Source organism: Felis catus, chromosome D1 (genome assembly GCF_018350175.1).
Source record: "Felis catus isolate Fca126 chromosome D1, F.catus_Fca126_mat1.0, whole genome shotgun sequence".
Lineage (NCBI taxonomy): Eukaryota > Metazoa > Chordata > Mammalia > Carnivora > Felidae > Felis > Felis catus.
The window spans coordinates 96,375,949-96,398,849 of NC_058377.1; the positions used below are offsets into that span (position 1 = coordinate 96,375,949).

Below are 22,901 nucleotides of genomic sequence, written 5' to 3' on the forward strand. Positions count from 1 at the left end.
GATGTTTTGAGGATGGCCTCGCCTTAACCTGGAAAGGCTGTTCCATGGGTGCAAACAGGCAGACATTTGCCAAGTAACCTCCGTGACTCTAACTGCTTCAAAATCGGGAAACTGAGGCCGGGAGGCAGAGGGAGGGGCGTCTCTGCTTCGGCCGCGCCCCGGCGGGGGTCGGCACCGGGAGGGGCGGGGGCGGGGAGGGGGTCCCGGTGCTCCCGCTACACGGAAGCCGGGCGCCGGAGGGCGGGTCCGGGCGGAGGAAGAGGCCCCGGGGCGCACGGCTCCGCCGCGCCGGCGCCCGCCTCCCCAGCGCGGCTCCGGGGCTGCGGTCCCGCCTTGCAGGGCAGCCCTCCACGCGGGCTCGGGGATCGTCCGCAGGCGCCCACGCCTCCGTCTCGCAGCCCCGGGCCGGCTCAAGCGTCCTCGTCCCGGAAGCTCCGTCGTCTCGTCTCGCGAGGCTCCGCCGCCCGCCCAGGCCTCGGCCGTCCCACCGCGGCGTCCGCCCCTGGCGCAACGCGGAGGCCCGGTGGCGCGACGGCCGGAGCCGCGGCCCTGCGCTCCCGCTCGGCCTCCGCCCGCGCCGCCCGTCCGCCGGCCTGCGCTGTCGCGGGGAGCGAGGTGAGCGCCCGGCAGAGCCCGGCCACTTGGGGAGGGGAGGCGCTGCGTGGAGCAGTGTTTAACCGCGGGAGCCCCCTGGGGTTCAGGGCCGCTGGCCGTCACCCGTCCCTTGCTTCAGGACTGGGAGACTGCGTGCGAGGAGCTGTAATAACACTTCACTGAACTGCGGCCATGAGCCAGGCTTTGTTCTAAGCGCTTTATCTACTTCTAGCCTCGCTGCTGCCCTGCTCGGCAGGTGAGGAAACTGCCTTACAAAGTGGAGGAGCTCACACCCGCTGGCAGGAGGTGACTGCCCTCCCTGGCACCTGCGCTTCCCTCCCTCTGGTGTGAAGACCGGCCCCTGGAGCTCTGCCCGGGTGCCTGCCTACACGTGGGAGACCCCCAGGCGTCCTTCCTTTAGTCCCCACCCATCATCCGCTCCAGACCACCAATTAATCTGTCCTTTACCCCAGCTGTCCTCAACCACCACAAGACCCCTGGGACTCCCCACTCTTTCTGCCTTTTTTGTTGTTGTTGTTTAAGTTTATTATTTACTTGGGGGAGGGGGCAGAGAGCGAGGGAGACAGAGACTCCCAAGCGGGCTCCACACTGTCAGCACGGAACCCACCAACCCTGAGATCATGACCTGAGCCAAATCAAGAGTCGGACACTTAACAGACTGAGCCACTCAGGTGCCCCCAGGCTCCTTCTGCTTTAAGTCAGAAAGTTTTAACCTGATTTTTGGAAATCGAGGTCAGCAAGGATAGAAAAAGAACCTTGGTGACCCTTAGGCTGCAGAATGAACTCCCATAAGCTGTTGTCAGGTACAACCCCTGACACTGAATAGATCCTTAACAGAATTTACTTGTTGAAGGCTTTGCCCACATGGTTACAACCAGTAAGGGACACAGGAAGCGGGGAATGTATACATGTAAAGGAAGGGGCAGATGGAGAATGGGAAGGGTCTCGATTCCCAGTTATTTTCCCCTGCTACGAAAAGCCCTCGAACAGGTGCTCAGTGCTTTCAAATGCTTTTGTCTTTTTTGCAGATGTTCACTCTGCCTCAGAAGGAATCCAACACGCCTACCACCTGTCCAGGCCCAGCCTCCACACAGGACCTGGACAGTAACCATGGGGATGGTCTGGAAAGAGAATGCTCTAGAAAACCAGACTGGAAGCTGCCAGAGTTCTGTGGAGTGGGTGATCCTACCGCCACAGCGTCCTCTGACAGCTCCCACCTATCCTCTAGAGGAAGCATCATTAAATGGTTCTGGGACTCAGCTGAGGAGGGCTACCGGACCTACCACATGGATGAGTATGATGAGGATAAGAACCCCAGTGTGAGTGAAATCCCTATTCCCGCTGGAACCCAAGGTGGGATACCCTACCTTGACCACTAGGCAGGCGCCCCGCTTGCTCTGGTCAGGTTGGAGTTACAGTCCTCTGACCTCCAAGAAGGCTTCTGCTGTAGCTCAGAGAGTCCCCGGTTCATTGTCTGGATCAGAAAACGGCCCGTTAATGATTGAGGGGACCCTGATTTGTGAGGGAGGAGTTCAAGAATCATGGAGAGCTCCCCTGTGGATTCTGACCACAGTCCATCGACCATGCAACTTGAGAGCTGGGACATGACTAGAGGTCAGGCTGCAGCCGTCTCATTTAGGGGTTGTGTATTCTTGAACTAATTTATTTAATGTCTTCAAACGTCAGTTCCCCTCTAAGTTGAGATGATGATGTCTGTTCTATAGCAGAGTCACAATTAAATATGAGGTATGTTACTAGCACAGCACTACTGAATAGAGCATCCAGTACATGGTAGCTGCCATTATTACTATTCTCTGTCCCAATTAACCTGTTTTTGATAATACCTTCAGAGAGCAGAGAGCTGTCACAAATAATCCTGTAATAATCTTTGTTAAGCATCTAATCAGGGGCAGGGCACTAGGTCCAGCGCACACTCAAGGCTTCTAATGAACAGAATATGGGGGTGTCACATCCTGCAAGAATCGGTCATAAAGTTTGTGGCTTCCCTCTTGGGTACTCACGATGTCTCGTCCTCTTTCTCGGACCTCCTGCCCTGGGGGAAGCCAGGTGCCCTTTCACGAGGCAGTGCTGTGGGGAATCCTGTGTGGCGAGGGACTGTGGCCTGCCAATAACCGTGTGAACGAGTCTGGAAGTGGATCCTTCCCCCAACAGAAGATCCTTTCTAGATGGGGTTCTGGGTGGGGGGCTTCCTGGAGGAGATGGCATTTGAATGGAGCTTTAGAAATGGGAAGACGGGACCAGGGAGCTGAGTGAAGGTAGGGCTCGAACAAGGGCAAGGAAGGGTGTTTGGAAGGGCAGGTTCACTCCAGCTTTGCTCTACTGCCTCCGTGTGCTCCTCGGGCCTTCTTTTGGGACCCCTCGGCTCTGTTGACCCTGCCTCCGTATCTCTGTCTCCAGGGCATCATTAACATGGGCACCAGCGAGAACAAACTCTGCTTTGACCTGCTGTCCAGGCGGGTAAGTCCCGGTGCTCCTCTGGGTGGTATCACCAGTTCCCAGGGAACTCTCCTCTCTTGGACTTCCCCCGAATGCTTCCCTGACAAGAGCCTGCTGCTCACCTGAGGTCAGGAGACCCGGCTTCCACATCTGCCTCGGGGGCAACTTTCTCTGTGATCTTGGGCAAGTCACTTTCCTGTTCTGACCCTGCTTTTTGAAGGCCTCCTCCCCATACTTGGTGCCTCCTGCTGGCTGGGTCCCTACTCTGAGTGGGGAGCACTCAGCAAGGTGAGGTCAGTATTTAACACCTGGCTCTGGGGTAAGGAGGACTCTGATTTGTGGCTTTTGCCAATTCCCATAGTGTAAATACTCCCACCGTGGCTGGTTTCAAGGTACGGATGTGACATCTCTGCAGACAACTTGGGAAAAGCGGTGTTAGAGGCACCCATGAGGTAGTGTCCCCACTGTCTAGACACATAGATGGAAGTAACCTCGAGGGCACACATAAAAATGTAGTAACATAGGGGCGCCTGGGTGGCTCAGTCGGTTAAACGTCCGACTTCAGCTCAGGTCATGATCTCGCGGTCCGTGAGTTCGAGCCCCGCGTCGGGCTCTGTGCTGGCAGCTCAGAGCCTGGAGCCTGTTTCGGATTCTGTGTCTCCCTCTCTTTCTGACCCTCCCCTGTTCATGCTCTGTATCTCTGTGTCTCAAAAATAAATAAACATTAAAAAAAAAATTAAAAAAAAATGTAGTAACATAACCAGAAACGGTGATGTTTGAGTTATTACCTTGGTTTTTAATGCACTTTACTTATTTATACATTTATATAATTTAATTTTTTTAAATGACTTTTTTTTTTTTTAAACACAGCTTGTAAAATTCCTGGAAACTTAATTAAGCAGATTTCTTGAGCTGGTATGAGCCCTCTCTGGCAAACCACTGGAAATACCTGGGAAATGTGTCTCCCAAGGCCACGGAGTCAGAGTTGGGGATTGTAGAGAGAGTGATGTCTAACCCAAAAGAACTTCTTTCCAGAGGTGACAAATCCAACACCTAAGGGAAGAGGAATGTAGGGAATGGGTTCAAAAGGCGCGTTCTCCCTGATGCCAGGTCCCCGCTGCACTGTCCAAAACAAATAAAATGTGAGCCACATATATAATTGAAACTTTTCTATTAGATAAGTAAAAAGAAACTGGTAGATTCATCTTAATAACATATTTAGCCAATTATATTAAAAAACAGGACCATTTCAACATGTAATCAATAGAAAAAAATGAGAATATTTTGCATACTTTTTAAAAAAAAAATTTTTTTTAACGTTTATTTATTTTTGAGATAGAGACAGAGCATGAACGGGGGAGGGTCAGAGAGAGAGGGAGACACAGAATCTGAAACAGGCTCCAGGCTCTGAGCTGTCAGCACAGAGCCCGACGCGGGGCTCGAGCTCACGGACCGCGAGATTGTGACCTGAGCCAAAGTCGCACGCTTAACCGACTGAGCCACCCAGGCGCCCCATTGCATACTGTTTTCATATCAAGCCTTCAAAATCCAGCATGTCTCCACTGAGGCTAGCCACATTCCGTGTGCTCTGTAGGCAGCTGTGGCTGACGGACTCCATACTGGACAGCCAGCTCTATGGGATCAGGGAGAGGGAAGAGGCTGGAGTTATATACAAGGGGCTGATTGCCCTTTTTCTTCGGGTCCTCCCCCCAAGACCCCTGCCTTTCCTTGACATTGTGTATGTGATGCCCTGGGAGTTCCTAACCCAGCACCTGGTCATGGTGGGGATGGTCTAGACACAGCCACACTTTCCGGAGTGTAATGTTGAGCAGAGCCTGCAGGCCGAGTCCCTCCAGAAGTTGGAGCCAACACCGAAGTGATGGCACCCGATTCTGGGACCCCTTCTGTCACCCCAGGGAGAAGCTGAGTAGCGCGATCTCCTGTCACGGCCTCCACAGATCCACCCCTCTGGGTTTTTTAGATGGCAGTGTTGTATAAAGAGCACTGGATTAGAAGGCAGACATTCTGGGTTTTGTCTCAGCTCTGCCACTTGCTAGCTCTGTGACCTTGGCTGAGTCACCTCACTTTTTTGAGCCTCAGTTTCCTCATCTGCAGAACGGGCAGGAGAATGCTGTGCCTGTGCTGTGGCACAGTTTCTCTGATGAGCAGACCGAGCCCAGGCTTTAACAGCCCTGGTGCTGGGTGGATGCGGGTCAAGTGCTGGCGGTCACCCTGAGGATGCGTGGCCCTCAGTCCCGCTCTTCCCTCTGTCCCCAGCTGAGTCAGAGTGACATGCTGCGGGTGGAGCCATCTCTGCTGCAGTACCCTGACTGGAGGGGACATCCGTTGTAAGTAGTTGCCACGAGCCAGTGGTTCTCAGTCTGGGCTGGATTTGCTCCCCAGGGGACAAAGGACATCTGGAGACATCTTTAGTGGTCATAACTGGGTGGGGGGGGGCTGTCACTGGCATTTATCGGGTAGAGACAAGAGATGCTGCCAAGCCTCGTGCAATGCCCAGGGTAGCCCCCACAACAACTAGCCCGCCCAAAGGTGAGTGGGGCAGGTGGAGGGGGCCTGCCTCAGGCTGAGGGCCGGTCCCGGGGACCTGGCGATCGTGGGGTCTCCTGGAGTGTCCGCAGGGAACTCGTACCTCTGCCAGTCCCAGCCCAGCTCAGGAGCTCCCAGCTTGGCTTCCCTGGGTCTGAGGCGTGGGGAGGGCCTTCAGGCATGGGGTCTTTGTCCCTGCTTTCTTGGTAGTCTTAGAGGAACCAGAACTAGCACTGGGGGCGAAGGGGGGCTGGCTAAGGCATTTTCCTCCTGGAAAGATGGGAGGTGGTACCTAATACTAATCGGAGTTTGTCCTCGTTGAGCACTTGCTAGGGGCCACCTGCTGTTCTAAGGACTTAGCGGCCAAGCAGGACTGGATTCCAAAGTGCAAGTTCTTCTAGTAATTAGGATGGTGGGTCCTAGAGACAGGCCACTGGCATGAGTGTGGAGTCTGCCGCTTACCAGCAAGTGACTGATTTCCTTCAAGCCTCCGTTTCTTTGTCTGTAAAATGGGAATAATAATAATAACAGCATCATAGAGTTGTCATGAAGATTAAATGAGTAAAATTCCCCCAAGTAACTCCTGCATCATGTAAATGCTCAATAACTGTTAGCAACAGTAACTATGATGACAGTTATTGTTATAACAGTATTATCTGCTAGATTTACATGCAGATAGAGTGTTACTTTTGATATTCCTCCCCTCCCCTACCCCTGGATCCTACCCAGTCCAGCTGATCAGGTGGGTCGGGGGTCCTAGAACTACAGAGAAGGCAGGTTTTTATGCCTGTGGGTGGTGGTGGGGCGGGGGGCCCCGAGATGTGGAGGCAGCACTGGCCTCACTGCCCTCGTGAGAAAGTGGAGAAGGATAGTGGCAGCTATCTGAAGATTCACCAGGGGACCTTTGGGATGGACTGTGGGTTGGGGACCCTCTGACAAGTGTCCATCTCTCTGTCCAAACTTTAGCCTCCGGGAGGAAGTGGCCAGATTCCTCTCTTTCTACTGCAAGAGCCCTGCACCCCTGAAACCAGAGAATGTGAGTAGCCCCCTCCTCTGCCTTCTGCTCTTCTGCCCACCTCCCCCAATTTTTGACTGGCCAGGGGTAAGGTAGGGCTGGGATCTGCCTTTCACTCAGTTTTGACTTGTTTCCAGGTGGAATTAGGAATACCCCCTCCCCCTTTCCTCCTCACCCTAGATATTTAGGATATAACTGGGATGTAATTTCTGCTCCACTTGGTTCTGTGGTTCCTTGTTGCCTCGACACCTTTGGGCAAGACCCTCTAAGCGACCAGCTCCCTCTTCCTTGCTCTGTTGATCCAGAGCATCGACCAAAGAATAAGCCACACAAATGCACCTGGCTGTTAGTCAGGCGGGGCCTGTGGCTGCTTCTGGTGACTGTGCTGTGACAGAGCCCCAGAGGGCCCCGAGGTGGGGCCTGGCCGTCCCTCTGTGCCAGCCTGGATGCAGCCATAGGTCCTTGCTTCCACTTGCACAGGTTATTCATCTTTCTTGTGTGGATGTGTCACCCTCAGGTGGTGGTTCTGAACGGCTGTGCCTCTCTCTTCTCTGCTCTGGCCACAGTGCTGTGTGAGGTGGGGGGTAAGTAAACTGTGGGCTGCTCAACACTGGGGGCTGCCCTCCGCCTGCCGTGTCCACAGCCGCCTGTCTTTGCAGGCTGCACCGGAATGCTTTGGGCCATAGTAGACTGCTAGACGGCAGGGGGCGAATTAGCACTTTGACAAGATACCGGATGTTGGCAGTTTCAGGGGAGGTCAACTGATGCCAGGGTTCTGGGCTTCTCTCTGCCATGACTTTGGTTTTTCCTGTCGTGTGATGCTATGGCCTCCTTACGTGACAGTGTGTCCTAAGGCAGGAAGGAAGGGATGAGGTGGTGCCTTGCCTGTGTCTTTTTTATTGGGAGGGTGCAGGACTTTCCCAAAAGAGTCCCAGCAGGGCTCCCCTTAAGTCTTACTGGCCAGAACTGACTCTCAAACCCGTTCCTGAAGCAGTCCCTGAAAAACGGGATTAAGAACCACGGTTGGCTTAAGCCAAACATGGTTTATCCTCAGGGGCTGGGGAAAGGCCATCTTTCCTTCCCTCCCACCTTCCTCGGACTTATTGCTGGCCATGTCTGGGAAATCTGATGCTCTCTTCGCAAGGAAGTTGGAGTGGCTGTTGAGTAGGCCACCGGCAGTGTCTGAAACAGGAGCCAAAGTCAGATTGAGAACGGGTCACGGTCAGGGGTTATCGTCGCCAGAACAGAGAGACCAGACCTACTCACCATAGCTTAACTGGTAGTGATTATACTGGTAACAATTACTGACCGCATGCCGTGTTGCAGGCACTGGCCTAAGGCTTTACACCTAGTCCGTCATTTAATCCTCAGTACCTCCCTCGGAGGCAGGTTCTGTGTCAGCCCCATTTCACAGATGAGGACATGAAGGCACAGGGGGTTAAGTAACCTGTCAAATTCACACACACACAGAGCTCGTAACCAGGATTCGAACCACAAAAAGAAGATTCATTGCAAGGATATAATAGGCAATTTCCTACCCATTCTAGAACAGTCAAGAACAGGATTGGTGTCACACTCTCCATCTCTTGTTGGGGTATATAGTTCCTCTTCCTCCCCTTTTTATATGCGAGCCTCTCTCCCGGACCTGTCTCAGCTCCCGCGTGGCCCAGTGTACCTGCCCCAGCTCCCACTGCACGTGACCTTTCTGTCCAGGTGCTCATTCTCATCTGATGAGCGTCTGTGCTTCCTAGAGCAAAGTCATGAGAGAGAGCACGTGATGGGCTTCTGGCCAGCCAGTGGATCGGCTCGCTTGGGTGCCTTGTTTACCTCCCGTCCACTCCCCGCGGCTGGGGTAGGGAGCATGTAGGACGAAGGCTGTCCCTCCCAGAGCTGCGAGTGGGGCAGGCGGGGGGAGGGGAAGGCGGCCTGACCATGTGTCCTCCCCAGAACTGGAGGCATGCCTTTGCCTCTGCATTACGATAGACCTTGGCGGTCATCACCAACCACCCCCGCCCCCATCCACAGCTGGGGTCTTCTGGATGATATCCCGTCCCCAGCGTGCCGTCTCAGCCTTTGGTTCCAATGTGCCCAGAGGGGGAAAATCCACTCCTCCCGAACCCACTCTATCTCTGGGCAGTTCTGTCTGCTCTCAAGTGTGTCCATTTGTCCAGCCCAGATCACCCTGCAGCTTCAACTCAGTGGATCCCTGTCTTCTTGGAGTGACCCAGCACGTTGAGTGCTTTAGAGGGATCCTCTGAGGTTCAGTTTGCTCATCAGTAAAGTTACTGACATTACAGAGTGATAGCGAGGACCAAATGAGCTAACACGCAAGTGCATGTTTAACACGGTTCCCAGCATGTAGTAAGTATTGAGTAAATGTTGGCTATTGATTATCAGCAAAGGGACTGATCTCAGTGGATCCAGTATTAGAGCTTGAGAGTTGAGAGACACAGTGTGCCTCCACTGTTCCCCTGAGGACGTGGAAGTCTGGGAGAGGTGTGGAGCCCGTGGATGGGGGGATTGGGGCATTCGGGCCAGAGAGTGACAGACCCTGGCCCACTCCTGCCCTCAGAGGCGTTCCTGATCCCTGCCCCTTACTATGGAGCCATCACACAGCACGTCTATCTCTATGGCGGCGTCCGACTGGTCTGTGTCTATCTGGACAGTGAGGTAAGAGCTCCTGGGACCCCAGGCAGGACCCACGCCTTCCTATAGATGAAGACTTTTCTCTCTATGAATTTGAGGGTGGACATGGGAAGAAGTCCATGCTGAGGGCTTTGGGGTTATGGCTGCAAGGAAGTGGAGCCTTCTGTTGCCCATGACTGTCCATACCTGGGTTCCCCAGGGGTTCTCCAAGTCCTGGTTTTGAGAGCTCTGGGGTCAATGTAGAAGCCAAGGGCAGTCCCAGGGAGACTACATCAAAATGGTGGCGTGAGGATGGGGCAGAGAAGACCTCAACATGAAAGTTCTTGGACCACAATCAGAGTATCTCTCGGGCCTCTTCCCAACTAAGAGTGATGAAGTGTCCCTGATGTGATGGGGTGGGGGTTGGTGGCAATGAGGAGAGTGAGCCTATCTGTGTTTTTTTTTCCGAAACTGCATTGGGGAGGCTAGAGATGACAAGGGCCCTGGAGAGGCCCCAGAAGTTCAGGTTTAGGGGATCCCTGAATTTGGCTGGTGGCTTTTCTCCATCTTTATCTAGGTCACTGGGCTGGACACACGCCCCTTCCAGCTCACAGTGGAGAAGCTGGAGATGGCCCTGCAAAGAGCTAATTTTGAGGTCTGGAGGTCATATCAAACCCAAGGCTGGGAGTGGGTGGGTCTAAGCAGGACAACAGACTTCCTGTGACTGATCTCATCCTGGGAGTGGGTTGGCACTCCCTGATGGGGATGGGGGGGTTGGGGAGTCAAGTAGGAGCCTGCCCAAGGTGGGTCTTCTCACTGGAGAAAGACCCTGAGACCTTGGTGTACAAAGAGTCAACCAGGGAACTTGATTAACACCCCCGCCTCTACCACCCTATTTTGATTTTGTGGTCAGGTGTGGAACCTAGCCGTCTGTAGTTGAGCAGTCTCCCTGATGATTTGAGGACATGATTCTCCTCTTGCCTTGAGGGGACCTCCTGAAGAAAGGCAGAGACAAGTACTACTCCTGTGGTTCCTTTCTAGTCCGAGGTCATTAACGCTGTACATGTAGGAATTCTAAAAGTGAAAACCCCCACCCATTATTCTACCAACAAAGGCAACCTTTACCCTTTGGGCATATTTGCCTCTGGGCTTTGTTCTCTGCCTTTGTTTCCTTTCCTGGTTGACCCCATGCTACAGACATGTAATTCTCTGCCCTTGTTCACTCCACATTGGGTGGTGAACACATTCCCATCACATTTCCCTGGGAGCCTGCCCAGCAACCAGCCCCATCTAGTGGGACCGTGTGGCTCTGGCCTTCAGGAAGAGCTGAGGGTTTCCTGCCACACTGATGGTTTCAGGGTGTGAAGGTCAAAGGCCTCATCCTCATCAACCCCCAGAACCCTCTGGGTGACATCTACTCCCCAGGAGAGCTGCGGGACTACTTGGAATTTGCCAAGAGGTGAGGCACCTTGCAGTCCCCCCACAAAACATGCCAGCAGATCAGGAAACTGACACAGGCTTTGGTACAGGCCCTTCTACCCTGTTCCCTCCACTGTGGGCTCCCACCCGCTTTGGTCCTTCCCCAGCAGTGGGGTGGGGAAGCAGGGATTCGTGGGATGCTGCTTGTCTTTCTTTCTCTCTTTCTTGTTATAACAATAGCTGTCATTTAGTGTATAGGCTCTAGGGGCCAGGTACCCTGCTAAGCACTTCATGTGCTGTGTCTCTTGTAATCCTCCCAGTCACCCTATTATCACACTGTCATTATCCCCCGTTTGCTGAGCAAGGAGTGGAGCCAGACTTGAATCTGGGTCTGTCCGTACGTAACTGTTTTGCACTTATTCGTGTCCTTTGTGGAGGTGCCCACGGCCTCTCCGCCTCTCCCAGACAGTGCTTCGAAAGCCCCACTGCCGTCTGCTTTGTGTGTGCGGCTTCCTGTTTGAAGAAACAGGCACAAGAAGGGTGTCTCTGGAAGAAAGTTTGGTAACCCTGGGCCAGACTGTGGTCCCCTTGGATTTCTGATCCATTGCTTCCCCCACCCCGGGGGACCTATTTGGCCTGCAAACCAAGCTCTCTCCTCCAGGCACAAGCTGCACGTGATGGTGGATGAGGTCTACATGCTGTCCGTGTTTGAGAAGTCGGCGGGGTACCACAGCGTCCTAAGCCTGGAAGGGTGAGGCTGCCCCACCAAATCTGACTCTGCCAGCCCCCCCAGGCCCCCACGGTACCCCGGCCCCTTGTGGCTTGGCCCTCAGGATGTGGCCTAAGTTCATTTCCTCTCACGTCCAGCTAATCCCACCGTCCTCAGATCCCCTAAGGAGAACATGGGAAGCCAGGCTGCATCATGGGTTTTCACATTGTTCTGTGGGGTTTCTGTAGAGCCCCAAGGAGGGGCCGGGCCATAGGATTCCTGGTGGGGGGAGGGTGGTGCTGCGAGGGTGGGAACTGGCCTTCTTTGCTGTTTTCCAGAGTAGCTCTAGCTTTATCCATTCACTCACTTACTTACTCACCCATTCATATACCCTTTCATTCATTCATTCATTTACTCAGTCGTTCACTCCCTCCCTCATTCACTCCCTCCCTCATTCACTCCCTCCCTCATTCACTTACTCCCTCATTCACTTACTCCCTCCCTCCCTCACTCCACTCCCTCCCTCACTTCCTCCCTCACTCCCTCCCTCAGTTGTTTGTTCCCTCACTCCCTCACTCTTCACTGACTCACTCGTTCACTTCCTCACTCATTCACTCACTCATTCACTTACTCCCTCACTCACGCATTCACTCCCTCAGTTGGTCACTCAGCAAATCCTTCTGCAGCCCCAGGCACGTGCCAAGCACTTCCAGCTGTTTGGGCTCTTTCACTGGATTTGGTATAAGCCAAACATTTGTGGCTAAAACAGCTTTGGAGACTCTTAGACCAGATCATCTGTAAAGTCTGCAAATCCAACATTCAGAGATTCTAACAGTTCCTGATACTTGTTCAGACCCGCTGACCCTGTGAGGTCCTTTCCATTGGTTCTCTCAGCTAGTCCTCATGAGGCCAGGTAGACGGTTGTCACTTCTGTTTGTTTATGGGTTAGGAAAGTGAGACACAGAGAAACAGTGACTTGCCATCTACTCTGTGCCGGACATTGTGCCAGGCGCTGGGATACAACAGTGAGCAGGAAAGGCATAGGCCCTTCTTGGGTGGAACTTCTATTTCTAGCCAGGAGAACGTTAGCAGCTAAATACACAGTGCTTTGATTGTGGCCGTGAGAAGTGCTAAGAAGGAGAAGTCTGGGGAGCTGTGAGGGGATCTACTTAGGGTCCTCCGTTGGCCCCGCCTACGGGGAGGTGGTCAGAGAAGTGTGTTTGAGGAAGTAGAACTCGAGCTATGCTCCAGATCAGGGATTGGCAAATGTTTTTTGGATCAGATGGCAAATATTTAAGGCTTTCTAGGCCATACGGTCTCTCCCTCAGCTGCCATACAGCGTGAATGCAATCATCGACGGTATGCACACGAAGAAGCATGGCTGTGTTCCAGTAAAGCTTTATTTACGGAAACAGGCAGTGGGCTGGGTTTAGCCTGCAGGCTACGTCTGCCGACTCTTGCTCTAAAGGATGTGTAGGAATTGCTGACTCAAGAGACGAAACCGGAGCTTCACACAAGAACCGGAACCAAATTCGTCCACCCATCTCATTTGTTCAGCCGAACGTGTGTGAGCCTTTGTGGTGGATCTGTGTTCCCATGTTCCCACACTGTGCTCTCTGCAGGTTGCCTGACCCCCAGAGGACCCATGTAATGTGGGCGACCAGCAAGGTAGGTTCCTGTATGGCCTCGGGGGTGTCGGGGAGGTGAGAGGGCAGAGAGGTGGGTGGAACCAGCTTCCTGTGTGGCGGGATGGCCACCGGGTGCCTTTCTCCTGCAGGACTTCGGGATGTCTGGGCTCCGCTTCGGCACGCTGTACACAGAGAACCGGGACGTGGCCACTGCGGTGGCTTCCCTCTGCCGCTATCACGGCCTCAGTGGCTTGGTCCAGTACCAGATGGCACAGCTGCTCCGGGACCGTGGTGACTGCCTGGGCCCCGTCACTTGAGAACTGGGGGGAAGGTTGTAGTCCGTCGGGGACTGGCCAGGCATCATGGGTGCTTCTGTCATGAAAAGAATTCAGGGTGGCGTTTGGAAGTCCCAGTGACCTGACTCGGGCACTCCCTGGCTGTGTGGCACCTTCCTTCGCCTCCCCAAACCTCAGTTAGTGTGACTTGTGAATTAGCGATAGCACCTGGCGTAAAGAGGCGCTTGGTCAGCGTGAACCCATTACTATTAGCTGTGAGCACTTAGAAAAAGCAGAAGCTACAGAGGGAAAATGGTTATAAGGCAAGTCTCTCTCTGTGAGCATCTCAGTGTAGACAGCAAAGGTGGTCTGTAATTGCCCCCGTTTATTGAGCCCTGCTAGATGTTCTCAGTGCACCGGCTCATTTGTCCCTCCCCTGAATCCAGGAGCAGATATTCCTGTATTTTCCCTGGTATTTTGTAGATGAGGACAGGAGGACCAGAGGACCAGATACCATACCTGATGCTACCTGCTGTAGCAACTATAATTAAAAAAAAAATAGCGACACCATCAAGTGTCGGCGAGGGTGTGCAGCAGCTGGAACGCTCACGGGCCACCCTGGGAATGCAGGAAGGCGCGGCCACTTTGCAAAGCAATTGGCCGTTGCTTACGAAGTTAAACACACGCTTACCAAACGGCCCAGCGATCCCTCCCCTAGCTCTTTACCCTTACGGTCACCCAAAACCCACTACGTGAATATTTATAGCTGCTTTGTTCACAATCACCCCACACTGGAACCCGCCCCCCGCAACGTCCTTGTGGGCATGAACAGGGGAACAGACTGTGGCCCATCCGCACAATGGAATACAACTCTGGCATAAAATCCAAGGCAACGCGGGCTGAGCTCAAAGGCATTGTGCTGAGGGAAAGAGGCCAAAAGATGACGTGATGTGTAATTCTACTTATGTGACGTTCTGGAAAAGGCAAAAGTAGAGTGACGGAGAACAGGCCAGTGGGTTGTGGGGCCATGGGGGAGACGGGACTACAAACAGCATGAGGGTGTTCTGTGGGGTGAGGGAGCTGTTGGTGTCCTGCTTGTGGGGGAGGGTGGGGTGGTTTACACAAATCTGCACGTGTGTTAAAACTCATCAAACTGGACACCACGGAAAGTTAATAAAAAAAGGTGAGGATGGGGGGGGGGGTGAAGTTGCCCAAGGCCCCACAAGTTGTCAGTGGACTGGCTGGGACCTGAACCTCAGCCTCTGTGAGTCGGAAGCATTGCTCTGTGAGTGGGCCATCCCTCGGGTAGGATCCACATCCTGAGGGACTGTGTGTCTGCGGGACAGGGAGCTGTCAGGCCAGGTGTCTGGATTTCAGGTGCTTTGTACTGGCTATTGAATATTTCCATCGCCCCCATCATCCAGCTGGAGGAAGGGTCCTGGCCTTTTTGTTGTCAGTGTTTACACTCCTGGGACAGAGTGAAGGATTGATGAGAGTTTTGTGTTTTGGCCTCTCTTTGTACCCAGACTGGATCAACCAGGTGTACCTACCTGAGAACCATGCCCGGCTCAAGGCTGCCCACACCTATGTCGCAGGAGAGCTCCGGGCCCTGGGGATCCCCTTCCTCGGCCGTGGGGCAGGCTTCTTCATCTGGGTTGACCTGAGGAAGGTAATGCAGGTGGCGGGGCTGGTGCTGCAGGCTGGGAGGGAGTTTAGGCCTCCCTCCAGCAGGTGAGGGGCAGGGCTGTCCCATTTGCATCCTGAGCCCCTCCACTCCCGCCCCCCCCCCCCAGTACCTGCCCGAGGCCACCTTTAAGGAGGAAATGCTGCTTTGGCGCCGCTTTTTGGACAACAAGGTACTGCTGTCCTGCGGCAAAGCCTTCCAGTGTAAAGAGCCTGGCTGGTTCCGCTTGGTCTTCTCGGACAAGGCCCACCGGCTTTGCCTGGGTAAGCGATCCCACCTCCTCACACACCCTTCGGTCTGCCTTCCCTCCTCCGGTCCCCGCTGTGGCTCCAGCAGCCTTGGCTCGTGCATCCTGCCGCCCAGCTATCGGTGCCAATGCAGCTGTCCCTTCTTCCCAGGGATGCAGAGGGTCCGGCAGGTGCTGGAGGGCAAATCCCAGGTGCCTGATGACCCCGCTTCCTGTCAGAGCCAGGAGTCAGGGAACCAGCGCCGGTGAGCTGGTCGTTGCCTGGTGACCGCAGGACCTGGCAGCCGCCACCAGTCTGACCCATTTGGGGCTGTGAAGACTGGCGGGCGCGAGCCGTTTGCCAGGAGGGTACCTGACTTGGCCTTGGCCCTGAAGAAGAACCATTGCTTGCCTCTCTCAGTGGCGGTGAGACTCCTCCAGCGGTGCTTTGACTCGGCCCCACCCCCTCTATTAAACAAGACTGGGAGAAACTGGAAGCCTCGGTTGTGATTTGCTGAATGGAGGAGTCGCGACTGCTGCTAACCACAACCCTTAGGACCCACCCCTCCCAGGATGTGAGACCGAAACAACGCTACCTTCTTTCTTCCTTCTTCTTTGTTGCCAGGGAAACAAGTTAGAGGAGCAACACATATGAGAGAGAATATGCCCCCGAAATAAACAAGAATGATAATCCCCGAACTGCTAGGTGAAAGGAATTAATTCTGTATGTTCAGATCGTTCTCCCCACGTTAGGATGTGTGGGCCCACAGTACCCCTGGGGCCTGGGACGGGCCTCTGCTTGGGCCGTGGTGAAGAGGACCCTGTGCTGGTGATCAGGAAGAACTTCTCTCCCTCCTCCTTCCTGGCAGGGAGCTGCCCTCACTGATGATCTCAAACCTGAGTGATCTAGCCATGACTGGGGGGGGATACGGGCTAGACCTTGAAGCAAGGCTTTCCACCCTACGCATGCAAAGGGCCACTCACCCCATCTCCAGGGGTGCTTTAGTCCAGGGCCCAGATGAGCTTTCTGAACTGATCTTAAAGCTTTGCGCTGAGGACCCTTCTCTGGTGTCTACGCTCCTGATAAGAAAAGCTGTCTCTTTCCTTGTTTCTGTTTTTTTTTTTTTTTAATTTTTTTTTTCAACGTTTATTTATTTTTTTTGGGACAGAGAGAGACAGAGCATGAACGGGGGAGGGGCAGAGAGAGAGGGAGACACAGAATCGGAAACAGGCTCCAGGCTCCGAGCCGTCAGCCCAGAGCCTGACGCGGGGCTCGAACTCCCGGACCGCGGGATCGTGACCTGGCTGAAGTCGGACGCTTAACCGACTGCGCCACCCAGGCGCCCCTCCTTGTTTCTGTTTTAAGAGAATGTCAGCGCGATCAGTGTTTCATTTCTGTAAACCATGGTGCTCAGTTTAGGATTTGCTTTCCTCTATCTTTCTGCCTTTCATTTATTCATTTCTTCTCCCTGTCTTTTCTCGAATATGTTCCATGTGCCAGGTACTGTGCTGGTAGTTTCTATGCGTTATTTCTTACTTTAACAACCCTGGGAAGCTGATGTTATTATCCCCCATTTTAGAGATGAGGAAATGGAGTCTCAAAGACATGGAATGATGTTCCCAACGTCACGTGACTAAAAAGTATCAGAGCCGGGATTCAAAAAGTCAGATTGGTTTGGTTGAAAGTCCTGTGCTGTTGGGGCGCCTGGGTGGCGCAGTCGGTTGAGCATCCGACTTCAGCCAGGTCACGATCTCGCGGTCTGTGAGTTCGAGCCCCGCGTCGGGCTCTGGGCTGATGGCTCAGAGCCTGGAGCCTGTTTCCTATTCTGTGTCTCCCTCTCTCTCTGCCCCTCGCCCGTTCATGCTCTGTCTCTCTCTGTACCAAAAATAAATAAACGTTGAAAAAAAATTTAAAAAAAAAAAAAAGAAAGTCCTGTGCTGTTTTTACTCTGTCATACCAGGTTCCAGCAAGATGCTCTGACTCTCTCCAGGCCTGAGAATCAGGCTTTGTGTTGTCATTGTCGCCCCCTTTAATTATTCTTCAGTGTCTTTGGCTAAGTATTGGCTCCTGTCTATTCCCACTTCCGGGAAACATCGGTACTAGGATTTGCTGAGTCACTGGAAAGCCTTCAGGTTTACAGAGGATCAGTATGAGAATGGCCACATTGAGAGCCCTTTGCATCCCCTTCAAAAGCCTCCGTTGTGATGCTTGCCATTGCTTAGGGTCCCCCAGGGAAGGATCCAGGTGATCCATTCCAGTTTAGAATTCTCAGAAGAATGACTCCTCCTTCTTCAGAGGGAATCTAAGCTGGCTTCCCAGCAGAGGCGGACTGAACCGGGAATTGGCCTGAATGTTTCAGTAGGCAGAAGAGGGGCCTACAGTCCCAGCTGGCCTGTGCTGTGCTGATGGGCTGTGTTCCACGTGTATCTCTTTGTGAAGTGTGGGTCCGGCATATTCTACACCCATCTCATGTCCTCCCTAGTCACCTTTCTGCTTTGCTCTTTACTAAGCCAGCCAGCCGTGTGTGCGCTTAGCCCAAGGGCACCTCAGCTGCTCCAAATGTCACTTTCTGGCACAGCCTTCTGGCACAGCCACTTGGGGCACATGTACACTGGGAGGTCTGAGGGAGTTCACACTTCTGGGGTGATCCTTGAGCGATGGGGGCTGGGGCAGGAACCAGTGGATAAATATCCCTCCCTGCAGTAGACAGTTCTGACGTTCTGTGTGGCTTCTTCAAGAGTCCTGCTGGGAGTGAGCCCCGGGTGCCCACGACAGTAGCCTGCTCTGTAACGCACCCCTGGATGGGCTTTCTCTTTTCTCCTGGACTCATTCCGATTTCACTATTCCCTTAAGGTTACTTCCCAAAATAGTTACCTGCATCAAGCCTCTCTCTCAGGGAAGGGCAAGACAGAGGGCACATGACAGGTGAACAACATCCACCATGTATTTTCTGAGCTCAAGCCATTTTCCCCCACAACCCGGAGATGCAGGCCCAGGTTTGGGCACCAAGTGATTGGATTTCTGTGAGTCTTTGGGAGAACCCTCTACTGTTGGCAGTTACAGGGCGAAAGGTTTTTCATAGGGAAATAAAATATTTCCCTTTCTCAATCGATGAGAATTTCTAAGTTATTCTCTTACTTAAGACTTGTTTACAAAAATGGTGAACACAGCTCATATTTAAAAATTTTTTTTTCAAAGTTTTTTATTTATTTTTGGGACAGAGAGAGACAGAGCATGAACGGGGGAGGGGCAGAGAGAGAGGGAGACACAGAATCGGAAACAGGCTCCAGGCTCCGAGCCATCAGCCCAGAGCCTGACGCGAGGCTCAAACTCACGGACCGCGAGATCATGACCTGGTTGAAGTCGGACGCTTAACCGACTGCGCCACCCAGGCGCCCCAGCTCATATTTAAACAGAAGGGTAGAGGGTTTATTGAATTTACTAGGAAGGGGAAGGGCAGATGTTTCAGGCATGACTCTAGCCGGGAGTTCAAATGATGCCATCAGATTTCGTGCTCGCTCTCGTATCCTCTATGTAGCCTCATTTCAGACATGCTCCATTTAGGTGGTGGCAAGATGGCTTCCAGACAGCTCCAAGCACCGTGCTCCTTGTAGCAGATACCTACAGGGTGTTTGAAGGATAGATACCCTTTCTTCCTTAGCATTCATGTCTCTCCTGTTCCAGGAGGCCAACTGGCCTTACCTCAGTCACCCGTATTCCAGGGGAATGTGGTGCTCAGAGCCCAGGTTCTGTTCATCTGCCCACCCTGCTCTCCTAACACATTGATGTTTCCCATTCGGGCTTCCTTCCTCACGGTCTCAATATGGCCCCAGAAGCTCCACACGTCACCCCCTCACCAAGTACTTCCAGAGACAGAGAGGAGAGTATGTTCTCTGGTGCCTCCTTTTTGCTTTGTTTCAGTCATTTATTTGCTCATTTATTTAAAAAGATATTTGTGGGGCGCCTGGGTGGCTCAGTCGGTTGAGTGTTCAACTTCAGCTCAGGTCGTGATCTCCTGGTTTGTGGATTCGTGCCCCATGTCGGGCTCTGCGCTGACAGTGTGGAGCCTGCTTCAGATCCTCTGGCCCCTTCTCTCTCTGCCCCTTCCCTGTTTGCTCTCTCTCAAAAACAAACAAACATTAAAAATAAATAAGGGGTGCCTGGGTGGCTTAGTCGGTTGAGCATCCGACTTTGGCTGAGGTTATGATCTCACAGTTTATGGGTTCGAGCCCCACATCAGGCTCTGTGTTGATAGCTCAGAGCCTGGAGCCTGCTTCGGATTCTCTCTCCTTCTATCTTTCTCCTTCCACCTCTCATGCTTTGTCTCTGTCTCTCAAAAATAAATAAATGTTAAAAAAATTAAAAGTAAATAAGAAAGATATTTGTCAGGCTTCAAATGTGTAGGGGTTTGTTATCCAAGTGAGCACTTTGCCAGATTCTCTGAAATTATTCACATTCATACTTCCATTATTTATTTATTTTAAAAGTTTATTTTAGAGAGTGCATGCACACAGGGGAGGGGCAGAGAGAGGGGGAGAGAGAGAGAATCCCAAGCAGGGTCCACATTGTCAGTGCAGAGCGTGATGCGGGGCTGGAACATAAGAACCTTGAGATCATGATGGGAGCCAAAATCAAGAGTCAGATACTTAACCCACTGAGCCAGCCAAGCGCCCCAACGTTCATACTTTTAGTATTTTCTTTACCCTTCTCTTAAGCATGGAAACGCCCTTTTACATTTAACTCTTACTCCTTTATTTTCATCTCCTGTGACACTGTTGACTAGTATTTTAGTTAATGCCTAGGTGGTCTGTTTGTTCCTTCTTCCTCCAGAAACTGTGCTTTGGAGACTCATGACAACCCCAGTTTAGGTAAAGACCAGGCAAAATAGAACTTCTACTTTAAATTTTTTTAAATGGTTATTTATTTATTTTGAGAGAGAGAGAATAAGCATGAGTGAGGGAGGGTCAGAGAGAGAGGAAGAGAGAGAGAATCCCAAGCAGGCTCCACACTATCAGCACAGAGCCCAACGCAGTGCTTGAACTCGGTAACTGTGAGATCATGACCTGAGCCAAAATCAAGAGTCAGATGCTTAACGGCCTGAGCTACCTAGGCGCCCCTTGTTTTTGTTTTTAGATTCTGCAAATAAGAGAGATCACCCAGTATTTGTCTTTCTCTGTCTGACTTATTTAGCACGATACCCTTGAGGTCCATCCATGGTATCACACGTGGCAAGATTTCATTCATTATTATGGCTGAATAATATTCCATTGTACGTGTATATATCCCCTTTGCTTTATGCACTCATCTATTGATGGACAAGTAGGTTGTTTCCATATCTTGGCTACTGTAAATAATGCTGCAGTGAACACGGGGGTAAACATCTAGTTTTTAATCTCCAAATCAGTCATTTTTATAGTTTTATACAGTTACTATTTGTTATTGTTGCTTTAGTCAGTATTTGTTTTTGTTTTTTTTTTCTTTTTTTCTTTTTTTTTTTTTTTATTTTTGGGACAAAGAGAGACAGAGCATGAACGGGGGAGGGGCAGAGAGAGAGGGAGACACAGAATCGGAAGGAAGCAGGCTCCAGGCTCTGAGCCATCAGCCCAGAGCCTGACGCGGGGCTCGAACTCACGGACCGCGAGATCGTGACCTGGCTGAAGTCGGACGCTTAACCAACTGCGCCACCCAGGCGCCCCAGTCAGTATTTGTTTTGATTTACCCATGAATTTATCAGTTTCATTGTTTGCCATCCATGCTTCATCTCAGTACTTCCTTCTGGTTCTAACATTCCTTTTCCTGAAATACATCTTTCAGAAATTCTGTTAGGAAGGGTCCAATGATGGTAAATTCTTTCTATTTGTGTCTGTCTCTTTCTATTTGTGTCTCGTATTCTTCAAAGATGGTTTTACTAGGTATACAACTTACATGGACTGCTAGCTTCTCTTGGTCCTTTTTTCCATTATCTTATGACTCCTGTTTGTTTTTCTTGAGAAGTCTGCTGTTAGTCTTACTGTCCATCCGTTACAGAGAGTCATCCCCACCCAATAATGGAAAATTCTCAGCTGCTCTCTCCCTGGATACCAAAATCAAGAGTCGGACACTTAAGCAACTGAGCCACCCAGGTGCCCCAGGCACCTTTCCTCTGATGGGCTTATTGTTCATGTGCTCATTCTGGATTGTGAACTTAACATTTGTTTGGGTTTTATCTGTCAGCATCCTGGGCAGCCTGTGTGGAGGCATGACCCTCTGGGCGGGGGCTCGGAGGGGGGGGGGTGGGCATGGATTTATATTTCCTTCTTCAGGTGCTACCAATCTGGGTTGATGATACTTCATGTTATTCTCTAGGCTTGGAGCTTTCTGGACCATGCTGGTAATATAAATTCAAACCCCCACATCGTTGTGAAGCCTGGTGTTAAACGTTCTCAGCAGAGACTCTTCTTTTTCCGCTCTCCGGACAAGACAGTTTTTTGGTTTGTTGTTACTGATGCTGAGTCAGTTTTCCAGGCTGCCATCTCAGTGTCCTAGCTTTACATGGCCTTCTTGGTATCAGCTCCCCACCTTATACACCCAACTTTGTAGCTTTAACACTCATTTTTCTCACTGTGCTTCATTTCTGGCTTCTGTATATTTTCTTTACTATTTTTGTGAGCCCATCCACCCACCTGACAGAGCGTTCATTATATCTGATGTGGTTTTAATAGGTGTTTTCTAGTTCTCCAGGCTGCCTGCCGGTGTTGTTTAAGCTGAGCCAACATAAAATACCACAGAACGATTCTTTCACAGAGTCTTTTTCCTTGGAGATGACACCTTTCTTCATTCTTGCAAACTGCTGTCATTTAAAGGAAGTGGTAAATCTGGGACTCAACTGCACACAGGGAATTCTTCCTGCTGGTAACCTTGCTTTCCCCTGATGATGCCACTTTCCTTGAAAGCCACGCCTTTTCTAACTCGCACCTTTGCTTTTCCTGACTCTGGGTAGGTGGGGGTCGGTGCGGTCTCTGTTTTTCTTTCTTTCTGTACCTTCAAAGTGAGTAATGCAACATCTTTCTATAGCCTCTCCTCTTTTTTTTTTTTTTAAATTTTTTTTCAACGTTTTTATTTATTTTTGGGACAGAGAGAGATAGAGCATGAACGGGGGAGGGGCAGAGAGAGAGGGAGACACAGAATCGGAAACAGGCTCCAGGCTCCGAGCCATCAGCCCAGAGCCTGACGCGGGGCTCGAACTCGCGGACCGCGAGATCGTGACCTGGCTGAAGTCGGACACTTAACCGACTGCGCCACCCAGGCGCCCCTAGCCTCTCCTCTTTTAACTGCTGACCACTAAGACTTTTCTACCTTCTCAGAGGCGTCAGGTCTGGCTTATAGTTTTATTCCCCACTCTTTGCTATCATCCCCAGCTGCTTTAGCATGGCTTCTAATATCATAACTTCTGTGCTTTCCTACCTCCAATCACTGGCATGGTTTCTACCCCTAGAAATGCAGCCACATCGTTCCAGTTACACTGGATTAAAAAAACACTTGGTCTTTCTGATGGCTTCTCCCATTTTTACACCTCCTCCTTCTCATCTGGGTTTTTGCTCATGACTTTTTCTCTGTCTGGAACGCCCTATTCACAGCAAAGATATTAAATCTTGGGTGGAGGCTTCCCAAATCTTTGCAACTGGATGGGTTGCTTTCTCTTTTGAGCCCTGTAGCACTTG

At 51.9% G+C, this 22,901-nt stretch overlaps 1 protein-coding gene across 2 annotated transcripts; it reads left to right on the forward strand.

The window, feature by feature from the left end:
- The first annotated feature begins 249 nt into the window (after nt 1-249).
- ACCS (1-aminocyclopropane-1-carboxylate synthase homolog (inactive)) lies at nt 250-15,899 on the forward strand. Of its 2 annotated transcripts, none has more exons than XM_023239779.2 (16): nt 250-615; nt 1,644-1,934; nt 3,034-3,093; nt 5,350-5,420; nt 6,586-6,655; nt 7,152-7,218; nt 9,207-9,304; nt 9,837-9,914; nt 10,618-10,718; nt 11,340-11,429; nt 13,010-13,055; nt 13,165-13,306; nt 14,817-14,959; nt 15,084-15,237; nt 15,373-15,466; nt 15,622-15,899. In XM_023239779.2, exons 2-16 carry the CDS (start codon nt 1,644-1,646, stop codon nt 15,650-15,652), a joined length of 1,536 nt encoding a protein of 511 aa, XP_023095547.2. In that variant the 5' UTR covers nt 250-615; the 3' UTR covers nt 15,653-15,899. The 2 variants fall into 2 exon arrangements, with proteins under 2 accessions (XP_023095547.2, XP_019667858.3); XM_019812299.3 differs by lacking the exon at nt 250-615 and adding an exon at nt 728-850.
- The last annotated feature ends 7,002 nt before the right edge of the window (nt 15,900-22,901 follow it).

Coding starts and splice junctions, on each gene's coding strand:
- ACCS (XM_023239779.2), top strand. CDS start 1,644: ATGTTCACTCTGCCTCAGAAGGAATCCAACACGCCTACCACCTGTCCA. Junction 13,056..13,164: donor TAATGTGGGCGACCAGCAAG/GTAGGTTCCTGT, acceptor TTTCTCCTGCAG/GACTTCGGGATGTCTGGGCT. Junction 14,960..15,083: donor TCTGGGTTGACCTGAGGAAG/GTAATGCAGGTG, acceptor CCCCCCCCCCAG/TACCTGCCCGAGGCCACCTT.